At 38.6% G+C, this 25033-nt stretch overlaps 2 protein-coding genes across 12 annotated transcripts in view; both read right to left on the bottom strand.

Moving 5' to 3' along the window:
- Positions 1-3463, bottom strand: part of LOC105991370 (laminin subunit beta-4-like) — a gene marked incomplete at its 3' end in the record, with an annotated part of 33933 nt that extends 30470 nt beyond the window's left edge. Inside the window, exon 1 of the mRNA XM_013023993.1 lies at positions 3430-3463. Coding sequence (XP_012879447.1) covers positions 3430-3463 — 34 coding nt within the window. The remainder of the gene's footprint in view (positions 1-3429) is intronic.
- Positions 3464-14098: 10635 nt separating this feature from the next.
- Positions 14099-25033, bottom strand: part of Nrcam (neuronal cell adhesion molecule) — a 278463-nt gene continuing 267528 nt past the window's right edge. For 3 of the 11 annotated variants that reach the window (XM_013024020.1, XM_013024021.1, XM_013024026.1), the window contains 3 exons: positions 16992-17003; positions 16281-16435; positions 14099-14322 (listed from right to left, as the gene is read on the bottom strand). In XM_013024020.1, the coding sequence (XP_012879474.1) occupies positions 14210-14322; positions 16281-16435; positions 16992-17003 (280 nt within the window). In that variant the 3' untranslated portion in view covers positions 14099-14209. Of the gene's footprint in view, positions 14323-15835; positions 16436-16991; positions 17050-22465; positions 22483-24472; positions 24516-25033 lie in introns of those variants that run through there. The other 8 variants (XM_013024024.1, XM_013024025.1, XM_013024031.1 and 5 more) reach the window with 5 other exon arrangements.

The raw sequence follows: 25033 nt of genomic DNA, 5'->3' as shown, positions 1-25033 counted from the left end.
TTATATGATCATATGTACATAGCTTTTGACCTTTTCTGCTTGTCCCAGACATATACTAGATATTGCAAATAAGGGAAACCATGGGACCTATGTTTCTTTGGGCCTGGCTTACTTCACTTAATATATCTTTTCCAAGTCTTTCCATTTCCTAACAAATGGGGTGGTGCCATTCTTTCTGTCAGAGGCATAGATTCCATTTCTTTTGCATACTTTTTTTTTTTTTTAGTACAAGAAAGTGTCCTTGGTCGATTACTATGGGTTTTTCCTTTTATCCACCAAACCACCCAAACCACATTTCCTCTTGTTTCCCAAACTGGCAACAAGGACACATAACTTTAGTAGGAGTTTGGACTCCAATAGACAGAGACTTTTAAAAACAAGGTCAGATATAATAGTTCTGTTGATTCTTCATGTGGATTAAGTAAGATTTCCCTTCTAGGCATTTATTCATTCAGACAAGTTACATCCTGAATTACTTTATTGGAATTTGTTGCCTTAGAGATTTAACATGTTTTTATAACTTGACTTGGCCATACTTGTTTTGACCAGATGCATACTTTTCAGAAGAAGTATTCCAAAATTTTATTTATAAAAATTAAGCTACAGTTCTTGCAATAGCATAAGTGCAAATATGAACTTTAACTTGTACCAAAGGTTTAAAAATACACGTAATTTAAACATGCCTGGACTGCACTTGGCTATATCTTTCTTGGGCCTAAATGGTCAACAGCCAGATAATCACATTAGCAATAGGTTGGAATTGATTCAAGAAATAAAGTTATTTGTATCTTTGGGCAATCAATGCATTCCTCAAAAGTTACACACAGCATGAGGACAGAATGTTATTAAAAATGAATTCTGAAAACCTGGTCATGTAAAAAATATGCAGCAAATTTCCTGAAGTGAAGGATCATTTGTATAAATCACTCATATAATTCAGCACAATTTCTTAATCAAGTATGTTCACATGTATATTAGAATTCATTGCAGACTTTTAGAGGACGCACATACACATGCATGTTGTTTAGTTATTATGAGTGACAAAGAGCTCATTCTATTTAACTTTCCATTCAATTCCCCAAACCTGGGGACTAATGCATTTCTTTATGGTTCTTTCTTTCTTTCTTTTTTTGGGGGGGTCCAGTCGTGGGGCCTGAACTCTGGGCCTGGGCGCTGTCCCTCAGCTCTTCAGCTCAAGGCTAGCGCTCTACCACTTGAGCCACAGCGCCACTTCCGGCTTTTTTCTTTTTTGCTTATGTGGTGCTGGGGAATCAAACCCAGGGCCTCATGCATGCAAGGCAAGCGTTCTACCACTGAGCCACCTTCCCAGCCCCATGGTTCTTTCTCTTCTCTCCCTCAGTTGGAATGCAAGGTGAAGTATTCAGAGGGGCTCCATTATTTATACACTGCCTATAGTCAACCTACTAACCAGAACATTCCTGACTGATGATGGGGGGGGGATTATGAACTAGAAAATGCCCACATTGAAGATGTGTGGGCCAACTAATTTATGAGTTTGACCTGAGGCAGCCCTGGAGATTTGGTTTTGATTAGCAAAAGCTTAGGTTTAGGAATCCAGGACCCATGGCAGTGAGGCCATTTCTGCCAAACCTAATTTAGTTTCAAAGCATTCCTCCTAGAGACAAAGGATACCTAACTGCTCAAGCACTATCCCATAGACTGGCTTGGAACTTTCTTAATGTAGAAGAGAAGGGGGAGAGGTAGGGAGACATGGAGATGGAGAGGGGGTGGTGGTGGTAGGAGGGAGAGAGACAGAGACAAAGACAGAGAGAGACAGAGACACAGAGACAGAGACACAGAGGGACAGACAGAGAGAACATGGCCTGATAGCCAGTGGCCCCTTCTGATTTTGGATGCAAGTTCAGTTCATTGAAGGCAGATGTATATTAGAACACTTTATTTTTCACCGTGGAGTCCAGCTCCAAACTTCACCATTGTAGTATGTGGAGAATAAAAGCATGGCTTAGGAGACTGCTTCCACTGGCTTGTGGTTTGCTTCTTCAAGACAGACAGAGAACAAGTGAGTGATCCCCAGCTGGCACTGTTTTCTGCCTCTCTTACCAGCAAATCTAACTGGGAAATTACCTCAGGGTTTGGGAATTACAAAACTAAATGGCAAGATACTGGAAGTTCAAAGAAATTCACCATGAATCTTTGAAGTAAATATTCCAAGCAATTTAGTACTCAGTAACCAAAAGCAAACTGTTGGAAACACATCTTCTATGATTAATGAAAATTATTCTCAGCTTATTAAAGTCAGAAGAGTTTGCCTTTTATCTTAGAACGCTGCTTACTTTGAATTCTAGGGAGCATTTTGTTTTGTCTGTGAGATGTTTACAGGGCCTCATCACTGGGAGAAGTTACAGTTGAAGCAAGGCTATATTAAAAAAATAAAGGCACTGTATTTATAAATTAAGAATCTGTCACTATTCAATATTCTTTAGTTTCTTGCATTACCTGCTATTTGCTGTCTATAGCCTTCCATCAAGGATTGAGGAAATAAGTATGAATGGAGATCAAACTATAGGAGAACTCTTCGGTTGTTTGTCACAATTAGACAACTGAATAGCCATGCAAAAAAAATAGGCAAAAGGGAACCCTACTGCATTGTTGGTGGGAGTGTAAACTTGTTCACATGCACACACACAATGGAATTCTATGCCTCCATCAGAAAGAATGACATTGCCCCATTTGTTAGGAAATGGAAGACTTGGAAAAAAATTATATCAAGTGAGGTAATCCAGGCCCAAAGAAACATAGGTCCCATGGTTTCCCTTATTTGCAATATCTATTATATGTCTGGGACAAGCAGAAAAGGTCAAAAGCTATGTACATATGACCAGATAAGAGGATGTTAAGCGAAATGAACCCTAATTGGGACACAAGTGTTTTTTTTCTTTCTTGCTATTGTTTCTAACATATTTATAATGTACCATGTGATTTTTTTTTGTTTCTTTGTATGTTCCTTTCCTATGGTATTACCCCTATTTTCACTGTATTTGATGTCAGTGCCCTGTATCTTGTATATACACTTCTCTAATTTGGGGAGAGGAAGGAAAAAAATCAAAATGCTTAAAAAGGGATACAGGTTGATCCATGGTAACAATGAGATGTACAAGACACTATGTTGAAAAATGAACTTTACAATTTAGGTGGCGGGAGGGGGGTGGCGGCGGGAAGGGTGTGTAGTTGTGGAGGTGGGAGGAAGGGATGGTAGGGGAAAAACAAAGGAAGAGGCAACAATGCTTAATAGGAAATGTACTCATTACCTTGCTCATGTAACTATAACTCCTCTATACAGGTTTTTTAAACAATAAAAAGTATTAAAAATAGGCATGTTTAAAAACTATTCCTACTAAATATTTTAGGAGATTGCAACACAAAAAGAAACTGGACTTTCATACTCACCAAGATGCAAAAAAAGGCTCAGCTGAAATTGCATTCTTTCTTCAGTAAATGAGTAAATTCTATTACGCTAGGTTAAAAAAAGACCAAGGTCAGTCACTGACAGAACCAGTCATTGGCACCTACACATACTCTTTGACAGCTGTCAAATTTGTCTAACGGTTTTTAAGGATAAGACACAAAATGTCTACAACATACAGTTCCTTAAGAAACAAAGATGTATCAGATGTTACAAATATTTGTTTGTTATTTCTGTTTACCACTTTTGACAATACAAAATTAAATAGTTTCTAAGAAATAATATAAAATGCAGAGCTGGCTGCTGGTGGTTCACATCTTCAATCCTAGCTACTCAGGAGGTTGAGATCTGAGGATCCTGGTTCAAAGCCAGCAGGGGCAGATAGTCCCTATGAGCCTCTCAACTGCAATTAATCACTCAAAAACCGTAAGTGGAGCTGTGATTCAAAGTGGTAGAGTGCTAGCCTTGGACAAAAGAACTCAGGGATAGTGCCAAGGTCCTGAGTTCAAGCCTCATGACCAACTAAAAACAAATGCAATTACTTTTATATTTTTAATTTTAGTCTATTTTTGCCCATTTTGTTTACAAGTGTTGGGCACTATCCCTGAGCTCTTGAGCTCAAGGCTAGCACTCTACCATTTGAGCCTCAGCGCCACTTCCTACAAATTTATTTCCTTCCTTCCTTCCTTCCTTCCTTTTTTCTTCCTTCCTTCCTTCCTTCCTTCCTTCCTTCCTTTCTTTCTTTCTTTCTTTGTCAGTTGTGGGGTTGAACTCGAGTTGGGCACTGTCCCTGCTCTCTTCACCTCAAGGTGAATGCTGTACCAGTTGAGTCACAGCACCACTTTTGGTTTTCTGGTGGTTAATTGGAAATAAGAGTCTCTTGGACTTTTCTGTCAGGGCTAGCTTTGAACTGTGATCCTCGGATCTCAGCCTCCTGAATAGCTAGGATTACAGGTGTGAGCCATCGGCGCCAGGCTTACAAATTTATTTTCTAAGAAACTGAACAATTAATACACACTCATTATAGAAAAAAAAAGAAAATTCGGAAAAACAGGCAAAAGGATTATAAGCATGAACCATTGGTACCAGCTAAGGCTCAAGTGTGTGTGTGTGTGTGTGTGTGTGTGTGTGTGTGTGTGTGTGTGTGTGTGTGTGAATGAGTATGCATGTGTGTGTGCCTATCGGGGCTTGAAAAGATTCAGGCTCTGGGTTGCTGAAGGTAATTAAGGTTCTGGATGGGAAATACCATGTTATTCATCCTCCTTTTTCTCCCATGGGAGATCCATTCATAGGGGAGAGTCTAAGCTGAATGATGCTTGCCAACTATACACCATGGGCCAAATTCTCCTCCTGTGTAAGATAAGAAGGATGAAGATTGCAGAATTCCAAAAAAATGTAAAAAGGGTTGGAATTGCAATGCTGAGTACAGGAGGTTAAGAGAAAGTGGAAGAGGGGCTCTTGGACAGCATTTCCTGCAACAAAGCTTCCTTCCCATCACAGTTCCTCATTCTCTGAGGAAGATGAACTTCTGAGAATCTTTTAGTTTGTCTGAGAATTATCATCTTCAAGAATAATAAACACTGGTACCTGGTTGTATCTTAAGCATTTTAAAAGTATATAGTTCTGTGGTGTTAAGTACATTTATATATGTATGACCAAAACACTTTTGATCTCATAAAACTGAAATTGTTTAGGCATTGAACAAGTCTTCATGTCCTTCTCCCCTGTTGCCCTTGGCAACCATTGTCCTATTTTCTGTGTGGATTTGGTCTCTCTAAATATCTCATATAAGCAGAATCTTGTACTATTCATCCTTCAGTGACTGGCTGATTTCACTTAGCATAATTCATACTTTTTGTGTGTCTTGGGTCTTGAACTCAGAACCTGGGCTCTGTCCCTAAGCTTTACCACTGAGAGCTAGCACTCTACCCACTTGAGCCACAGCTCCATTTCTTGCTTTACTAAGAGTCTCCCTGACAGACTTTCCTGCCTGGGCTGGTTTAGAATAGTTATTCTCAGATCTCAGCCTGATGAGTAACTGGGATTACAGGCATGAGCCACTGGCACCCTGAAACATGTACTTTTATACATTGAAAGTGATAGTTACCACAGATATCAACTTTCCCTTGTTTGTCTACATAATACATATTTTGTATGTTATATCAGGAATCATTAGATAGTTCAATGTTATTTTTCTTGCCTAAACTGCATCATGGTGAGGGATGCAGAAGACAGTGCTACATGTTCACTTTTGTTTCAATTACAATAGATGCATGCTCTTCTTAAAATAAAATCTTTATACGTATGTAGGACATTAATAAAAATACTTTTGAAAGATAAATCATTCAGGAGAATTGAGCCCTCTCCTAAAGGGTCACAAACTATATCCCCTTAATAACCATAAACATTGAGACATAAAACGAATGCATGCCAGCACTAGTCATTTGAAGCTTCTCAAGGGCAGGAAAGCTCCGGTCGGGGGTTGCTCTTCACCACAAATCAGTTTCCATCTAGATATTGTCCTTATGCTGCAATAACCTTGCGAATGAACATCATCTGATCATTGTTCTGTAAATATCATCATTATAAACAATTCTCTAATATATTATATTCCTTTTTTTAACTTAATACTGATTCTCCATATAACTGAAAGTTGTGAACTTGCTGGTACCTTTTCTTAATCCCTAAAATGCCAACCTGTCTGTGAGACAGAGGGTGAAACTTACCGGGATTGTCGGGTCTGAGGCGGCACAGGCAGCAAACAGAGCATGTAAAGGCACACCTAAAGTGAGAGTCCTTTTAAGTAGAAAATATTCTCCCTGAGGCACCTCTGAGTAGGAAAAAAAAAGAGAGGGATTCCAAAATCTGCCAACAAAGGTGATTTGTGAAGCTGTCTTAGGTTGTGACTTATATACACCCTGAATATTGACAGAGACCATGTTTTTTCTAATACAGAGATATTTTGTTTTCTAGGTTTTTTTTTGCCTTGTGTTTTGACAGTTAATTTTTTCATATGTGCATAAATTACATTTTAATCAATTAACTCTTATTGCTATTGCTCTACCTTTCCCTGAACCTCCTCCTCCCCAATTGTTTTAACTATTTTCAGTGAAATTCTTTGTTTGTGGTCATTTTAAAATATCTTGATACTTAAGCTAAATTAGAGGTTCCAGTGAAACACTTCTTTTTGCAATGGTCTGTCCAGTGCTAACTGGACACCTGCTGTTCTCTTAGATTCAGCAACTATACCATTGCTGGTACTACATACCTAAGTAGTTTGGACCAAACAATATGATTTGAAATTCCATTCTTCTGCTATGGACTAGAAGTGGAGCGAAGGCAGAATGTGAAACTATACTCCCCCATCAGGATGCCAAAGTGTCTGTATCCATCCCAAGCCTGTACAGTTTCAGTGGGTCATGTTATTGGTTGCTTGAAAAGATGTATTTGAGATTCCTAGATGTTCATGCAGCAGAGCATCTGATAGAAAAATAATTAACACCTCAGAAGTGAATTGAGCCAAAATGAGATATTCATTCAACACAATGAATTCCAGGGAATATTTACATATCAGGGAATAAAGTCAACATACATTCCCAAGCACTAATCTCCTGTGTCTTTAAGGTCTTTTCAGAGCTACTTTCTAGTGATTCTTGCCTGATATGTACATGGTACTTTGCTTTATTATTATTATTTTTTTGCCAGTACTAGGGCTTGAACTCTGGGCCTTAGTGCTGTCCCTAAGCCTCTTTGTGCTCAAGGCTAGCACTCCACCACTTGAACCACAAAGCCATTTTTGGCTCTTTCTAAGCTCTGATGTGCTCCTGAAAAGAAGCACTGTTTTTCCCAGTTCAAGACTAAGGGAGGGGGATGCTGTGCCAATATTAATCAACTAACTTATCCCCCCAAGTCCCAGGTAGCAGGAGACCCAAGGCAGTATACAGTTTTTAGGCCAAAACTGGAATAGGGGGTTTGAGTGATATTGAGGGACTTTTCAGTTGGTTCATTTGATGGGTTAGCAAGCTGTTTCTTCAGTCTAATACTATTATTTTCTTTTAGGCTTTTAAATTATTGTGCAAAACTCAAAAAAGGAGGCACTAAATCTTTATATATTTTATTTCAAACATTGGAATGCCATAGAAATCATTTTCATTCCTTTTGAAGTATGTACATTTAAAAGTCTTGCTGCATCCTTAAGTGTTTTTATCTTACCTTGAGGGTGTCTCCTTTATAAATGTATCTCCAGTTTTATAATAAAATTCAAAGTGACAACCTGGCTTGTGTTCCAGAAATTGCCTTTAAATAATAATGAAAGGTCACCATAGATTCTTTCCATGTAAACATGCTGCCTTGAGTTATCTGCTTCCAGCTTATAATGGCTTAACCTTTACATTTTAGGTTTAGGATAAGGATTAGGGATGGAACACAGGACAGGCAATTTTTCCAGAAAAGTAATGCTTCCATTGGAACAAAAAAAATGCCAGTGGGAGAGTGAATCAGAAGTATTTTCTCAGTGTAGCTTATTTTAAGCAATCTTGGTCTTTTTCGCTTTTCCAATAAGAAGAGAGCTTTATTGAAATTCCTGGAAAATCATATATGTTCATTTAATCACATTAAATGTATGAAGAAGAAACTCAAAATAATGTGAAAACTTACAGTCTTTTGATGACTATCTTTCCAGATCTCTCCTTTCTCTGTTTTGTTTTGCTTGTTCTCTCTCAAAACAGAGAAATAGAGGACAGGCTGAGGAAGCGAGGCAGAAGCAAATAATCACACTCAGCTGAACAGAATTCAAGCTCTTTTTCTTAGTCATAGGAACTCCCAAAGGGGCAACTTTCATTAGGTAGCTCACATCACACTTCATTGGTTCTAACTCTACAGTTCAGTGCCTTCCTGGAAACTAAAGTGAAATGTGGGGGAAGTGAATGTTTCTTTCTCAGGACAAGGTACTTTCTGCAAAGGCAGCCTGAGGAACCTTTTTTTCTAAACAGGGGGACAACCCTACTATGGCCTTGCTCCCACTTTTTTCCCTGGGGGACTGGGCTGGGAAGTCTTGCCCAAACTCAAGGAAATTTCATGAAGGCTAAGGAGTCCTCATTGGGCACAAAGGACCTTGCAAGTCCTGGCAGATATGTGAAGGGTTGCTCAGTCTCAGGAGACTATATATAAAGCAGCCAGTCAGGCTTTAATGGGATTTCGTGAGCATGCATATGCTAACTCCAGTGCTTAATGGAGCTGACAGAACTCAGAAAGGACAGAGTGTGGGCCTGCTCATGAAACCCTCAGGCAGTGAGGAAAAGGAAATCCTCCTTTGACGTGACTGATAAACAGCCTTCTGCCATTGCAAGAGGGAGCCCAGGCAGAGTCTCCTAACAGCGGGGTTACTGTGGGTTTCTCCAATAACCAACTGTCCCACTTCCTCCTCTAACAGGTCCAGATAGCCTGCAGGGGCCTACTAGTAGTACTGAATTTTCTTCTGCCCTTGCTTCCAGTGGGCAGAACTCGTTTAAGCTGTAGCTCTTCTGGCTCTGGAGCTGACAGAGAAGATTGCAGGATTGTAATAGGCAACACCTGCTTAGTGTGGTATCTCAGTGGCAGGTGATGCCTACCAGTGTTTTGGCTCCATCTGACGTCTACTGCTACTGTTGTGGTCTTCTCCGGTTCTCCATCAAGGACTCTGTTGGTGTATCGGCACATTGGTTCTCCAAGTCTTTAGTAGGGGGACTGTCTAGAGTGTTTTATACTCTGAGCTGCATTTTGATTGGTTGCCTCTATGACAATTGACCCATCAGAGAAGACCTGCTGAGTCACTATGAGTTTGCAGATTTGCAAATGTAGTTCTCAATTAGGTCTGTTTTCTATATTCCTTTCCTTTCTCCCCAGCCCTGACAAGACTAGGAGTATCTTGGAAGGATGGGGGAGGGACATTCTATTCTTTACAGCTTTTACTTTGACAGTTATTCTCTACAACTGGGAATTTTGAAACAATAGCATAGCGTTTTTCAGTCCCTAGTCTTAGCTCGTTAAGCCAGCAATGCCTTCCACTGCAAGATGTTCTCCAAGGGCCGTCGACCCTAAGTAACCCACCAAATTCGTTAACTTTTTAAGTCAGTAGTACACTCGTTGTAGATAGAGTCTGAGGTAAATGGAACTCCTGGGGTTTTTAAGAGAACTAGAGTTGGGCACTACTCAGCAGGCTGAAATCTGAGAATCACAGTTCGAAATCAGACCAGAAAGGAAACTCTGTGAGACTCTGATCCCTAATTCACCATAAAAAGAAAAAAAAGGGGGTTGGGAAGGTGGCTCAGTGGTAGAGCGCTTGCCTTGAATGCCTGAGGCCCTGGGTTCAGTTCCTCAGCACCATATAAGCAAAAAGAAAAAAGCCTGAAGTGGTGCTGTGGCTCAAGTGGTAAAGCGCTAGCCTTGAGCTGAAGAGCTGAGAGACAGCGCCCAGGCCCAGAGTTCAGGCCCCATAATCGGACCCAAAAAAAAAGAAAAAAGAAAAAAAAAGCCAGAAGTGGAGCTGTGGCTCAAGTGGTAGAGCACTAGGCTTGGGGAGAAAAATTTCAGGGACAGTGCCCAGGCCCTGAGTTTAAACCCATATACATACACATGCAAAAATATGCTGAATACTATTGCATTTCATTATGTAATGTACTATATAATTACATGGTTATACCATGTTTTGCTTATCCATTCATCTGTTCATTGATGTTGGTGTTCCTTTTAGTGAGTGCTTCTCTGGACAACCATGTACAAGTCTGAGTAAGTATAAGTTTTCATTTTGGGTATATATCTAGGAATAGTGCTTGCTGGGCCTTGGTACATTTACATTCAGTATTTAAAGAAATTGCTAAAATATTGTCCAAAGTGTCTATACCATTATATAGTCTGTCAGCATTTCGTGATGGATGTATTTTCTCTAGATTTAGTTTTTAACGAGACAAATACAAGAGAATTTGTCATCCACCAAAGCTGTTGAAGAAACATATTAAAAATTCTAAGCACTGTACTTTCAATGCACATACAATAATGTTGGAACAAGTTGCTCCTTTATACTGACATCTTCATAACCACACGGTAGAATCATCTGTGGGCCTTGGAAAATCATGATGCACAAGCCACATCTCAGACACTGACAGCAGAGGTTCTGTGAGGCAACAGACATGTAGAACTCCCCAGGTGGTTCCAGTGTGTGCTAGCTGAGTGCCTCTGATTAAAAACATTTCTTTTTGGTGAATCATCCTCTGAGCTAATGAGCTCTAAACTACAGTCCCAGAAAGACTTGTCTGTAGGATGAAGTGAGTGGGGCTGTTTTAGAGTCGCTTCTATGATTATAATCACATACCCTTTCTGGTATTATTTCAACCTTTTTTTGACCAAGAAAAGAAAACAATAACTGAAAAGGGGTGCATGGGATGGGAATGGAAGGTTTCAAAATTTCTATTTATGTCTAAGTGACTTGAACTGCTTAATGTCAAGAGACAGCCCAGGGAGGCAGGGATGACTGATGAGTAAGAATCCACAAAGGCGGAAGAGATGTACCCACCTGGGTAGCAAGATTGATCCTCCTCAGGAGGGGAAGGATGTTCTTCTGCTTTCACAGGAGATAGAGACCAAGAATGATAAAGCAGCAGAAGATGAGGGGATGACCTGGCGTTTCTTCTTTTTTCTTTCCTCCCTTTTCTTCTCTATTCTTATTCTTTTCAGTAGATCAATGAAATAAGGCAACTTGTTGGAAGTGATTTATGATAAATGGGAAGGGGGATAGAGTTTTATGCATAAGGAGAGTGAAAAAGATTCAACACAGTCATTGCTGAGTATGAGTTTAGTTCCCCTAAGAAAAATAGCTTAGTGTGTGTGTGTGTGTGTGTGTGTGTGTGTGTACACGTGCGTGTGCACGTGCTAGTCCTGGGGCTTGAACTCAGGGCGCCTAGTCCCTGAACTTTTTTTGGTTCATGCTTAGTATTATACCATTTGAGCCACAACTCCACTTCAGGTTTTGTGGTGATTATTTGGAGATAAGTCACATGGACTATTCTGCCTAGGTTGGCTTCAAACTTTGATCCTCAGATCCTAGCCTCCCAAGTAGCTAGGATTACAGGAGTGAGCCACTGGTGCCTAGCAGCTCACTTTTTTTTTTTTAACCCAAATTTACATGGAATTTACCTGCAAGCCTGAATCTTGTTCTGTGTTCCCAGGCAAGTGAACCTCATGTGTGGTTGAGCAAATCAGAATTCTAAGAGCAACCCTTGGACCTTCCCCGTCCCCTAAATCTTTCAGCCTCAATTACTCCTCACTTCCTCAAGGTCTTCAGAAGTCAGTCACTTACCTCCAGCTCCAGTGCTATATTACAGATCCAGTTCTTACCTAAAGAACAGTTCTCTCAAAGCTTCTTATTGTCTTCCACACAATCCCATAATTCCTACCTCCCTCAACACAAAGCTTATGTTAATAGGGTTGCTTCTAACCCTTCAAATACTTCCCATTGTTCACTTTGCTTTGGATGAATACATAAACTGTCATGTGTCCTTCAGGCCCAATTTGGCCTGACTCCTGCATCTACTTCAGACTTGCTGGTCATGTTTTCTGTCACCTGGTCTCTTCCTTGTCCTTCACCTCACAGTTCACACTTCCTCAGGCAGCCTTGCACGACCCCCTCTCCTGGGCAGGGCAAAATTGTCACTTTTTCTCAGGGGATGGCCTCTTTTCTCTTCCTTGCTCTCACTGCAGTGTGGAATTTTGCAGTCATCTAGTGGGTACTTTCTTCTGTCTCTTCCCACACTGGAATCTAGGCTCCCCAAAGCAGGAAACCACTTTGCCAATTACCTGGTTCCAGAAAGTTCTCAGAATCCTTGTCTTGTTTTTATTACAAGGAACCACAGGATTCAAAATTAGTGAGGTGTGTCTCGGAAACCACCAGCTCCCTGTCATTTCTAGCTGAGGAAGCAGGCCTGGAAAGGGGTTCATGTGCACAGTCACACTGCTAGTTGATGGCAAAGCTGGAATGGGAATTCTCTTTTCAGTCTTCTAAGTGAAAAGTGCCTGTCTGTGTTTAGTCTGTAGTTTTTGTTTTTTAGTTTGGGGGGCTATATTTAAAGATTTTTAAATATCAAACTATTGTTGGCAGACAAAACAACTTATCAGGAGAAAGGGAGAGAATGATTTTAAGGACCTGTCCTCCCTTCAGCCCTAGTGGGACTCTGCAGCTCCTGCTCCCACCAGACAGCTAAAGCCATGGAGGAGCCACACAGGCACCGGCTCTTCCCAGGAAGAAGGGGATTAAACAGGCTCACTCGCCAACTCCCTGAAAGCTGCGAACTCATCAGAGAAAGTTGCAAATCCCATTTCCCCTGTTGCAGCTGGTGATCATTTTCCCTGAGATCACAATCTGATGATCAAAGCAATTTGCACTATTTCCACTCCCCTCCACCCACCACGATCATATTTCTTTTGTGCTGCCTAAGGGAGCCCTCTGGTGGTTATTTACAGAAATATCTCAAGGTGGCAGAAAGATTTCACTTGAGGGTAAGATTTGTTTTCCAAAATCAGCCTAAAAAAACACCTGAACAGGATGGTTTATACCAACAGTGGACTTATGCTTTCTGTGGTCAGCCTTATGTTTTCCTGGTCTTTAATGTGGATGGAAGCTTTGGTCTGGGACTTAGCCCCGGCAGGGAAGTGGCAGAGACGGCTGTTCTAAAATGAGTGCAGGAATGCCCTCATAATAGAAAGACCAAGAATTAGATGGCATCTTATAGTTCACTTAACACAACCCATTCTTCAAATAATTGCAAGGGAGAGGAGCTCTGAGGCAGTAGATCTCAGATGCCAGAATCAGGGGACCACTGAGTAAGGAATATGGAACATGCTTGTCTTCTGCTGATTGTGCAGAGCTTTGAGGTAGTGAGAAAAATGAGGTTGGAGAGAAGGGAATGGGTAACGTATTTGTAATACTTATAAATATCCTAACTTGCATGTTAAATCAGGCATGTTAAAAAAAAGAGAGATGTCTATGTCTGAGGAGGCAGAGGTCAGGCAGTAATCCTATTCCAGATAATCAGCTTTGAGAGAGGAGACAGTGTCTGATTTTTTTGAACCCTTACTCAAAAGACTAAAGTATCTCTTCCTGCTTTTTCATAAAAATATTTTTGATATGCCTTCTTTATTCTTTTTTTTTGTCAGTCGTGGGGCTTGAACTCTGGCCCTAGGCACTGTCCCTCAGGTCTTCAGCTCAAGGCTAGCACTCTACCACTTGAGCCACAGCGCCACGTCCGGTTTTCTAGTGGTTTATTGGAGATAAGAGTCTCATGGACTTTCCTGCCTGGGCTGGCTTTGAACCATGATCCTCAGATCTCAGCCTCCCTAATAGCTAGGATTACAGGCATAAGCTACCAGTGCCTGGCAGCCTTATTTACTATTAGGTTTAGTTTTGTGATTTTCTCTACATATGAAAAACAAAACCTGTACCATTTAAAAATATTTAGAAACGTATGTTTGAAAAAGTTAAAAATCACAAAAAGATCAAGATTGTTTAATAATCAGGTTTTTTTTTTATAATTTCTAGTCACATTTGCCTGAACAGTTAAATACACCATTGTTAGGACATTCACACACCACTATGAACAGAACAAATTACAAAAAAAAGAGAGAAACTTTTAAAAGCACATTTAATTTTAATACAAAATCTGTTGTATTATTACAGGATTGATTCAAGCACGGGTCAATTTGTCATCTCATTATGGAAGTGTAAAAACTGTACTTTCATTGTTCTCTCAAAGCACTGATACATTCAAAGTGACTTTCATCATTGTGCTTCTGTCTGAGGCCAAGGCAAGTCCATTCTGTAGTTTTGTTTTTCCAATGGACAAGTTGGTGTTGGAAGAGTGAATAGGGAAACATAAAAGGCTTTAGGGCCACCTGACCCCAAGGTTCAAACTGTTTTGTCTGCATTTGTCAAAGATGCCAGGTGACTAAGCCTATCATTCTCTATAGGCAAAGCTCTGAAGATTTTAAATACAAACCTGCTGAAAAGGTGGGGAGAAAGGTCACTACTTCAATTTCACAACAACAAAAAAGGGGGGGAATCACAAAAGGCATTTAGATGTTTTCCACTCCCACACACTGCATTAATTAGCTTACTTTTTATACAGTACAACATAAACATTGTTTGCATGTTCATTTGTAGGTAACACCTCTAAGCATATAGCATCTACACTTTAAGTCTATTTACAAATTCAACAAATTCAACAAAATATCTACATATAAAAAGCTTTACTTAAAATTAAACTTGATGCAAGTTATGAGAAACCAATTTATTGGCAAATGAAACTGAGCATTCCTTCAATCATAGGTTATTGTAGGTTTTCATATTTGGAGAGATTTCATATTTGATAGATTCTGTTGATTACTATGATAGGTTATATATTTATTTTTAAATGGCAGATATAATCCCCTGATTTATGGACTTCTAAGCATTTGTCAGATTTCTCAGATTCTGAAATGTGTCCACTGCAATTTACATCCCAATTGCTTAATGCTGTAAAGTTTTGAAAGGTAAAGTCTTACAGAATAATGTATTACTGCAGGCATGCTATCACATGCAATAATTGGTGTTTCTGTCATTTTTTTTACTATGTGGAAGTCACTCTTATTGAATATGACTTGTTTGAGTAGAAACTGTAAAAGACTACAAATTATCATGTATCCTAGTTAATAAGGAAGCTGTTTTTTACCTGTATGGGGGACTGCCCCTTTAAAATGAACTGTCTTTATTATTTTTTTCACATTATTTTCAGCATTGCAATTTTCATTATCTTTGTCTTTCAAAAATCATTTGTGGGCAATGACAGAAACATGGGATGGAGTTGGATGCACCAGTTGGTACAGAATGCAGTGTTATGGAATGCTTATTGTCTGAAGGCACTACATGTGTCTTGCTCTGTGTTTCCTGGAATACCGTTTGAGATTTAATTGGAGTGATTTGGTTTCAGTTCTTTCAGTATGGCACAAATGCTGAAATGCATCGCAATACACTTGTTTGTGTAAAAACAACCAGACACAGAGATAAGGTAAAAAGTAGAAGAACACTGTGTTGCTGTAATACCTGGAAGATTAGAAGCCTATAAAGTAACAGGAGTGAAGAGCAGATAACAGAGTCTCAGTAAGCATCAGCAAATGCAACTGTCATAGTGACCTCATTTAGCAAGGATATACTGTACACACTGTTCCTAACAGTCTCCCAAAAAAGACTAACAACAGCTAGACATAGAGTCACCAAATTCACAACAATGTCCACAAAGACATTGAAGTTCTAGAGGATACTACTGGAACACTCTTGACAATGAAAACGGAATTCATATTTAGGGGTTCAGCTGAGGACAGTATTAACAAAGTATCAAATCATGTTTAATAAGATACACAGGTAGATCCTTTAAGTATGTAGCATTTTTTCATGCATCCTGTATCCTGAAGAAGAAATAACATGATCTGTTGATGGTGTTGCATTATTTTATCAGTTCTGAGGAAATTGAAAAGAAACTAAACCCTGTTGAATGAAGAATTATGCACTTTGCACCCCAGTTCACATTAACATATCATTTGAATGATGTTCTTGCTCTAACCGTTCTCATTTTATTTACATATAGCAGAAATAGACTTTCTAACCATATGTTTATACTATGAGAGGGCTAACAAACAAGTGCTCAGGATAAATGTTCTAGAGAAATGGAGTATTGCAAAGAGCTTCCACATTAAACAAAGGAGTTCATAGCGTTGACAGGAGAAGGTGCCTCTGAGCTCTCATTTCCCTCAGCTGGTTCTTTCTCTTTCTTACCACTATATTGTCCAATAAAGGAGCCATCTTCATTGAACTGGCCATTCACCCCCTCTCCATAGTCAACCAGGCTATCATCACTGTCTTCTTTTTTCACAGTCCTGTCTGAAGGTGTTCGACTTCCTTTTTTCAAAGGCTTATGGTCTTCTGCGTCACTGGAAGAAAGAAGAAATATTTTTGTCCAGACTGGTGGTTAGGCGAAGCATTTTGCTTTTAAAAGATCATGCATGCAAATTATGAAGAAAAAAAGCATTTGGAGCTTCTTTAGCCAAATCTAAATGTCAGGTTGTCTCCAATGACTAGGATGGAGCTGAATGAAAACCAGGTGCAGAAATGGCTGAATCATGAACTCTTCAAGTAGAGTGGAGAGCTTCCTGTTGTGCATGTTAATTTCAATGAGAAATTTGGATGCCTGATTTGAAAGCAATCCAGAAACATTCATAAGCATTAAAAAAAAATGGAAAACGAGGTAAGTTGGAAATTATCACTAGTTTGTTTTTCAGATGCAGAGGGAAGCTTATGGCAAGTTGAGAAGTTAGTAGGTTAAACGGTGTAATATTTCTGATTCCTTGGCTATGAATGGAGCATGATTTGGTTAACTGTGAAATATGGATTTTTTTCTTTTTGCTGAGCCAGAAAGTAAAGCAAAATCCTGCATCTCAAATAACTTTGTTGTTGAGTGCAGACTAGATTTGTAAACTTCAACCTTACCTTTCAAAAGACCTACAAATCCAATTAAAAGGATGCAGAAGAAACAAATGAGAGTAGCCTAAGAAGAAAAGCAAAATCCTTATACCGATAATACACAGTAATCTTCCTTGTAGAAATTTTGGTCAATGAGTAAAGATTTATTAATTTAGAGTACTATTTATTAATTTAAAATTTAATTCAAAGTACTACATTTGTACTGAGAGATATGTCAGTATGTTCTGAAGACCTGTTTCCCACATATAAAAGCAAACACACATTAACCTCTTTCCCCCTTCCCCATTTGTGTTATGCAGCCTACCCATGTTGAAGGGAAATTTGAGGACTGTCTTTAATAAAACTGTGTAGGATTCTATCATTATCATTTTGTTTATTTTTCTGTTGAACTGCTAAGCACAATTTCTGGAAGCAGAAGAGTATGCACATCAACTTATTCCTTAATAGGTAACATTTGGGAAAAATAGAAAAAAGGCAAAAAAATAGAAAAAAGACAATGACAGAATCCAGTATTTTGCCTTCTTTCAAAGAACAAAAAAAGCAAGACAAATTAGAAAGCAGACATATTACTAATTAAAAAAATTCTCATGCAACAACAGGCTACTTTCGCTGCAGTATCACAGAGCAACTTGATCTGAGACTTTCTTTTGAACTCTGTTTCAGAAGATTTTCAGATATAAAAATATTCTTGCTCATTTGCCATCAGTTGCTGATAGAGATTTCATTTTTTTCTCCAAGAAAAGTACCTCAAGCCTAGGAAATAATGCTAGCAATATCACTGGCAGGTGATATTGAAAATTACCTGGTTAGATAATATATGAGTGTGTGTGGCAAACTGAATGATCTATATTCTTTTATTCTCAGTGCTGATTAACCAGTGGGTTGACATCACAGAACCTTTGGATGACCTGTCTTTGGGGGCGTTTTGGAGGATACAACCCCTAGCATCTAATCTGTTATAAAAATAGCCTATTCAACAGCTATGGGGTGTAATGATGAATTTCTAGGATTTGGTTAAAAATCTCTTGTGAATATTGAACATGATTTGGTAAGAAAGTTAATGCTACTGAAGGATTCAACAATGAGCAGAATTTTTCACCTGGGTCCCAACTGTTAGTCTTATTCTGCTTCCAGTGTCCCCAAAGGAAATGGTACAGGACATTTTTGTCTATGGCATTTCTTTTGTCTAGCCATCTGTCTACTCCTGGCTTCATCCAGGAAATGTTCACTGAGTGCCTACTCCAAAGCAGATGTTATTCTAGACACTGGGGATATAGCAGCCAGCCAAAGAGACTAAGTCTCTGACATCACTGAGTTTTCTTCTAGTGGGAGAAAATACACCTTACAATCAACATGATAAAGAAAATTAGTTATGTCAGAAGGTGACCAGTATTATGGAGAGTAGAGAGCTGAGGAAGAGAACTGAGTGGGTTAGGAGAGAGGACCAAAGGTTGACATAAAATGTCCAGGCAAGCACTCATTAAGAAGTAACATTTGATCATTGGCCGATGAGTTAGGTTGGCTAGATGAATACTGGAAGGAGAACAATTCTGGCAGAAGTAACAAGTAGGTTAAATACCCTGAGGGGGAGGCAAGACTGGTGTATGTTCTGGAAAGAGCCAGGAGCTTGGTGTGGCTGGAACTGAATAAGCAAGGAAAAAAGAGAATGGTAAGGGTAAAGTAGAAGAAGCAGGGCTAGCTCACTGTAAGGACTCTAACTCAAAGTGAGATGGGAAGCCACTGGAAGACTGTCAATGGATGAGTGACATGATCTAACCACATTGTTTCCCTTTTCTCTTTGACCAGTACTGGGGACTTGAAATCAGAGTTTTTGCATTTACTAAGCTTGGCTCTTTATGGATGGTACTCTACCACTTGTGCCATGCCTCCAGCCCAACATTTTGCTGGTTAGTTAGAGATAGAGACTTATAGATTTTTCTGCCATTTCTAGCTTTGAATCATGGTCTTCCAGGTCTCTGCTTCCTGAGTATCTAGAATTATAAGTGTAAGACACTGGCTTCTTGAAATCATTGTTCTGTCATATATGTTGACACGAGCTATCCTAGATGATAGGGGCTGGTAACTTAGGGCAAACTTGAGTCATACCCATTTATTACATATACTGTATGAGTTCTTTTGGCTGCATCAGCAGAACTGCAAAACTACAGCAAAGACCCTGTGGCCTACCATGTCTAGAATATTTACTACTGGGCCCTTTACAAAGAAAGTTTGCCAACCCTTGCTCTATGGAGCTACGTAGAGATGGTTGCGAAAATCCAGGAGTGAGATCCTTATGACTTGGCTCACACAGGAACATTGGAGGTAGTACAAACTGCTCAGATTATAGACATCTTTAGAAGATAGGGAAAAGAGAATATTCTCATGGATTAGGTATAAAAGAGAAAAAGCCTGGGATGTGGCTCCAGTGAACAATTGTCTAGTATATACAGAGAAAAAGACACCATCAAAGTCTGAGCAACGGGAAGCTTGGAATTAACTTTACTTACTGTGGAATGGAACATGTCTGGGAAGATTGCTGTCTCAGTTTCTAACTTGTTAAAGTTTGGACATGTCATAAGAAATACTCATTTAGTAACTTTATGAGGCTAGTTTTGGTGTATGTCAAAAGCCAGCAAGAACACTGAGAAAATCGTAGATAGCTAACATCACTATGAACACAGATGAGAAAACCTCAAATCTTGAGCAAATTCAATTTAGCAATCTATAAAAATATATCTTAAATTGGATTTATTTCAGAAACACAAGTTTGTTTTAGCATTAAAACTGATAAAAGACTGAAATATGGACACTGTTAATCTTCTCCATATTGCTCATTAGAATAAATTCATTTTTAACATAAAAAACTTTAATTTTTTTCTGGTACTGGGGTTTGAACCAAGTGCCTCCCATTCTATCATCTTGCTTGCTTGACTGGCATTCTACCATTTGAGTCACACCTCCAGCTCCAGCTCAGCTTCTTGCTGGTTAATTGGAGGCAGAGTCTTACAGAGTTTTCTTCTGGGGCTGGCTTCCAACTGTGTGCTTTTGGATCTTAGCTTCCTAAGTAGCTAAAATTATACAAATGAGCACCTTAGCTTAGAAGATTTTTATATGACACTTGGCAAAATGATTCTAAGATATATTATGTACAACTGAAAAGGGCAAAGATTATTTAAAAACAAACTCTTAAAAAACAATAGCAAGGGCTGAGAAGGTGGCTCAGTGGTAGAGTGATTGCCTCACATGCATGAGGCCCTGGGTTCAATTCCTCAGCACCACACAGACAGAAAAAGCCAGAAGTGGCGCTGTAGCTCAAAGTGGTAGAGTGCTAGCCTTGAGCTGAAGAGCTCAGGGATAGTGCCCATGCCCAGAGTTCAAGCTCCATGGCCAACAAAAACAAAAACAATGTTAGAGGACTTGCCCTAGCAGATATCAAGAAAAATGTTGTTATTGAGACTGCTATCTTGGTGCAGAGACAGACAAAAGTTGGCTAAAGACAAGTCTCTGACAAAGTCTCTGTGGAAGATTTCAGTGTTAGCTTTATTCCTGCATTATATTTTTATGCTATCATAATTAGAATAATTTTTAAAATCAAATTTTCTCATTGTTGGTACATAGAAATATAATTACTTTTATGTTAATTTTGTGTTAAACATTACAAAATCCTTATTAATTCTAATGCTTTTGCCTTCACATTCCTTTGGATTTCAACATGAATCATCATATCAGTTAGGAATAGCAACCGGCCAAGAAGAGCTTTTTGGAAGCAGCCATTCATTCCAGCTTTGTGGCTATGGTGAGTTAGACCAGAGCTAGGTAGAAGGCAGAAAAAGTAGCAATTCTATCCAGAGTCTTTCCAGGAGAAGGTATTCAAAGGTAGCGGGATCTTTGGTAGGATAAGTTGTGTGTGTGTGTGTGTGTGTGTGTGTGTGTGTGTGTGTGTGGTAGGATAAATTTTGTGTGTGTGTGTGTGTGTGTGTGTGTTTGCCACTTACGGGGTTTGAACTTTGGACCTGGACGCAGTGCTGAGCTTTTATGCCCAAGACTAGTACCACTTGAGCCACAGCTCCACTTCCAGCTTTTTGTGATTAATTGGAGAATAAATGGCTTAGGATTAGATCTTAAAAAGTGGTATGCTGTAATACTGTCTTTCAGTAATGAGATTCTAGATAAATGAGGCATGACATGCAGCATAAATACAGTGGCTGGCACACTGTATATAACAAATGTGTGTCCCCGCCTCCTCTTCTTTCCACTGCAGACTTGTAGTTCGAGGACATGTTTTTTTCCCCTAAGAAATACTTTGTGCAATACATTGAAACAGAACTTTCTAGATGTGACATGTGTTCACAAGTCTGAGTGAAGCACTGTATTAGTGCTTGTCTTTTTCTGACTCAAAAATGAAAGGGAATTGCGAAAAAGTAGTTTCCCAAATAAGAGGAATTAATAAATTCCAGGTGATTCAAAAGTCATACACACACTTTGTTATGTAGCTTCAAAGTTTTACAAAGCAAATAAAAATCTCACATTTTTAATAAAAAAAAATCTTTCAAGAACAGGAAGTATCAGATGCTAATTTTTAGCCAAGGTCAAAGATTAACTGAATTTTAAAATAAATTCCAGTATAGTATAGATAGATATAAATATATTCTTGGTAGTTACATAAAGACTGTAGTATAGTGGAAAATATGTTTAGATCACCATATAAAATATGGTTATTAAACATTCTCAATATAGGGCCAAAATTCTGTTGCTTTTAAGACCCCCTAAAGCTTGGTTAACAGCAGGCACTTAATAAACATTGCTTGGATGAAGTCTTGGTAAAATAACAACAGAAGAAACAGTAGTCATTTCAGAAATTCTTCAGAATTCTAACATTAAAAATTCTCATTTCTTCATTTTATAACTGCAGATAAACCATTGGAATATATTTTCCTTTCTTTTATACTAAGAATAAATTTTAGGGAGTTATTTTTTGACAATGCTTAGTTCAGAGTTGTGTATACCCACTGAATGCCTACTGAGTAAAATTTAGCAACAGGAAATATATCAGAGATAATTATGTCTGATTTTCCTATAGTTACCATCTTACTATGGCCAGACTATGTTGTAGTTACACTGATAATTCATAACCCAAAGCTCTTTCTGCCCCACTCTAAAAACTTCATTTATGCTGTTTACAAACCAGTTCATATTTGTGAGCAGAATAAAGCTGAAGTATGCAAGAAATGAAACATAGCTTTGGATCAATAAAGCTTTAGGAGCATAGCTTAGCAAGCCTGCAACAGGGCCACATTCACAGGAATGCTTAGATTTACATGACAACAGTCTCTACTTATGCAGTAAGTTATGAGTTCAAGTACCACAGGCATATGGTTTCTGATCTAGTTTCATTCTGGTTAAAAAAATGAATGGATCTAAAGAACAGGAAATACTTACACAGTTGGTGCATTTCTGTGATTTTTCTATATGCTAGTAAGGATGCAGATCCTACTGTCTGTATAATTAAAGAAACAAACAAACAAAGCTGCAGGCTTCCATGAGGGGGTAACTGCATGAGGTGGGTGTTGAAATGAGTGCACAGGGTTACAGCATATGAAAAAAAAATCAAACTTGGCCACCATTGAAGTTCCATCTCTCTTTGCACTATGAAATGTTCTATGCATCAAAGCCAACCACTTAGAACTGGTTTCAACCTCAGTCTGGAGAATGAGCAAATTGTGAATAGAGTTAATTTACATTTAGGCAAAGGTTCTTAGTTTTGTGTGTGTCACTATGCAATCAGCATTACAATTCATTTTCATAAGGCTGGAGAATAACAGTCAAAAAGTAACACAGACACAAAACTTCCAGCAGGTGCAAAGCAGAGGGAGGACCTCAGTGACTAAGGAAAAAGAATGACACTTGCATACATTATTTTAAAACAAATTCTATCATGAGCAGTTGGAACCATTTTCATTATTTGTGACATCTCAGATAAAGGTTTTCTGATTATTTTAAGTAGAAATGTACCAAAGGAAAAAAATTCTGAGGTAGAATCTGAAAGTCACAGGACAAAGCCACACCTATACCAAAAGGATTCTGAGGTTTGGGGAAATGATTTTTGCATTGGCATTGTCCTAATGAACTTTATGCTTCACTACAAAAAAAAAGTCACACTGCTGAGTTATGTTTTGAGTTGAAGACTCTCATCAGAAATTTGTTTCCTTTGGCTCCTTCAAGATCAATATCATTACATGTGTGACAAGTATTTTTGTCTGCACTCAGTAGCCCAAATGAAGTATTTCTACTCTGAGAAAGTCAAGACAAAAGTCAAGGACAGCCACTGAAAATGCTTCAAAAACAGAGCAGGCATGAATTAACACAAAGAAAGATGATCAAACAAATTTAAATCAAATAGTGATTGTGAGGCCAGTAACCAAATACTTGCTATGTACATCTCTGGAAACAAAATCATATGAAAAATTAGTAGATAGATCAAAGAGAACACACAAATATCAGAACTAGAAAAGAAACTTTCAAATATAATCTAATACTTGGGAACAATTGTCATTATAGATGAAAAATACTGAGACTTAGGCAACTTAAACATAACATAATCACAGGTAATGGCTGAGTTGAAAGAAAAGTTAATAGCCTCTTGATTGTTAGCTAGTTCACAAACTCAACCTCACTTTTCAAGTTTTAATGGGATAGTTAGCAATTACTCAGAGAAAGTCCTATTCTTAAGATCGTAGTTTCATACCAATAAAATAGCAGATTGATATCTGAGACCCACAAAGTGAGCAGTACATTGCATGTTCATTAATGCACGATAATGCAGAATTGAAATCCATCACCATGTGGAGAATGTATGAAGTGCAATTGTTTGTTTTCAATTCATGCAAATATATACTTTTCAAGGCTATATTAAAGATGTAGCCTCTTAACAATAAACAAGAGGCTGGTGTGCATACCTTGAATCTGATTATAGCCTCAAGAACTAAAAACAAGTTCTTTAGTAATTACCAGCTCCCCTGCTTACAGGAGAAATGTGAAGATTGAGTTAAATCAGCAAAGATTGCCAGTCCTCCAGGGAAGGTGTATCTGTGGTGGGCTATGGCCATCTATAGATTGTTCTAATGTGCTATAAAAACCTTTTGGGCATGGTGGGTGGGGTCCTTTCAGTCCCAGAGTCCAAACATGACATCAAGACAACCCTCACCAGCTATTGTTCTGTATTGCAAGATTCAAAACTTGTGAGAATTTTCAGAAACCATAGTTATCTGTGTTGAAGAGAGTGGAACAGGAAGGTTTGGAGACAAAACATTTGCATCTACCTGGGAACATGTGTAACCAATTTTGTTAAAAAAAATGGTTTTCCTTCAACTAGTTCATTTCTCATCCTTACCAGTATTTTACACTTCATGATATTGACATGAAAATTCCAAAAATAAGCTCTAGAAACAGTTAATATTTAACACAAATATCTTATTGACAAATGTCACCTGGAAATCACAATAGTGAAGCATTTCATCTCAAGTTTTTCTTCTGGAAAAACAAAAGCATTAATATGGGCTCAGTACATATTTAAATAGTTATTTTGTATACTCAAGTATAATCAAGAGGCTTATTAAAATATAATCAAGAGGCTTATTAAAGAAGTACAGGATGTAAAGGGCATTTTATAAATAGAAGAATCCTCTTGAGATACAAGAATCCTAATCTTTAAGGTACATTTCACTTGTGTTTTTAAACATGTCTAAAATAATCATTTCTGTCTCTCTAAAAAGACCTATGTAAAATACTTTTAAAAAGATACTTAAAGAATTTAATACATCCAGGCGCTGGTGGCTCACACCTGTAATTCTAGCTACTCACGGGGCTGGGATCAGAGGATTGCAGTTAGAAGCCAGCCTGGGCAGGAAAGTCTGTGAGACTCTTATCTCCAATTTATTAATCACAGAAAAAGCTGCAAGTGGCGCTATGGCTCAAGTGGTAGAGTACTAGCCTTGAGCAAAAGGAGCCCAGGGACAGTGCCCAGGCCGACTTTAAGCCCAAGGACTGGC

The sequence above is a fragment of the Dipodomys ordii genome, unplaced genomic scaffold (assembly GCF_000151885.1).
Source record: "Dipodomys ordii isolate 6190 unplaced genomic scaffold, Dord_2.0 Scaffold72, whole genome shotgun sequence".
Taxonomy (NCBI): Eukaryota; Metazoa; Chordata; class Mammalia; order Rodentia; family Heteromyidae; genus Dipodomys; species Dipodomys ordii.
Note: the sequence above shows the minus strand (reverse complement) of the source record. Positions and strands in the feature narration are given on the sequence as shown.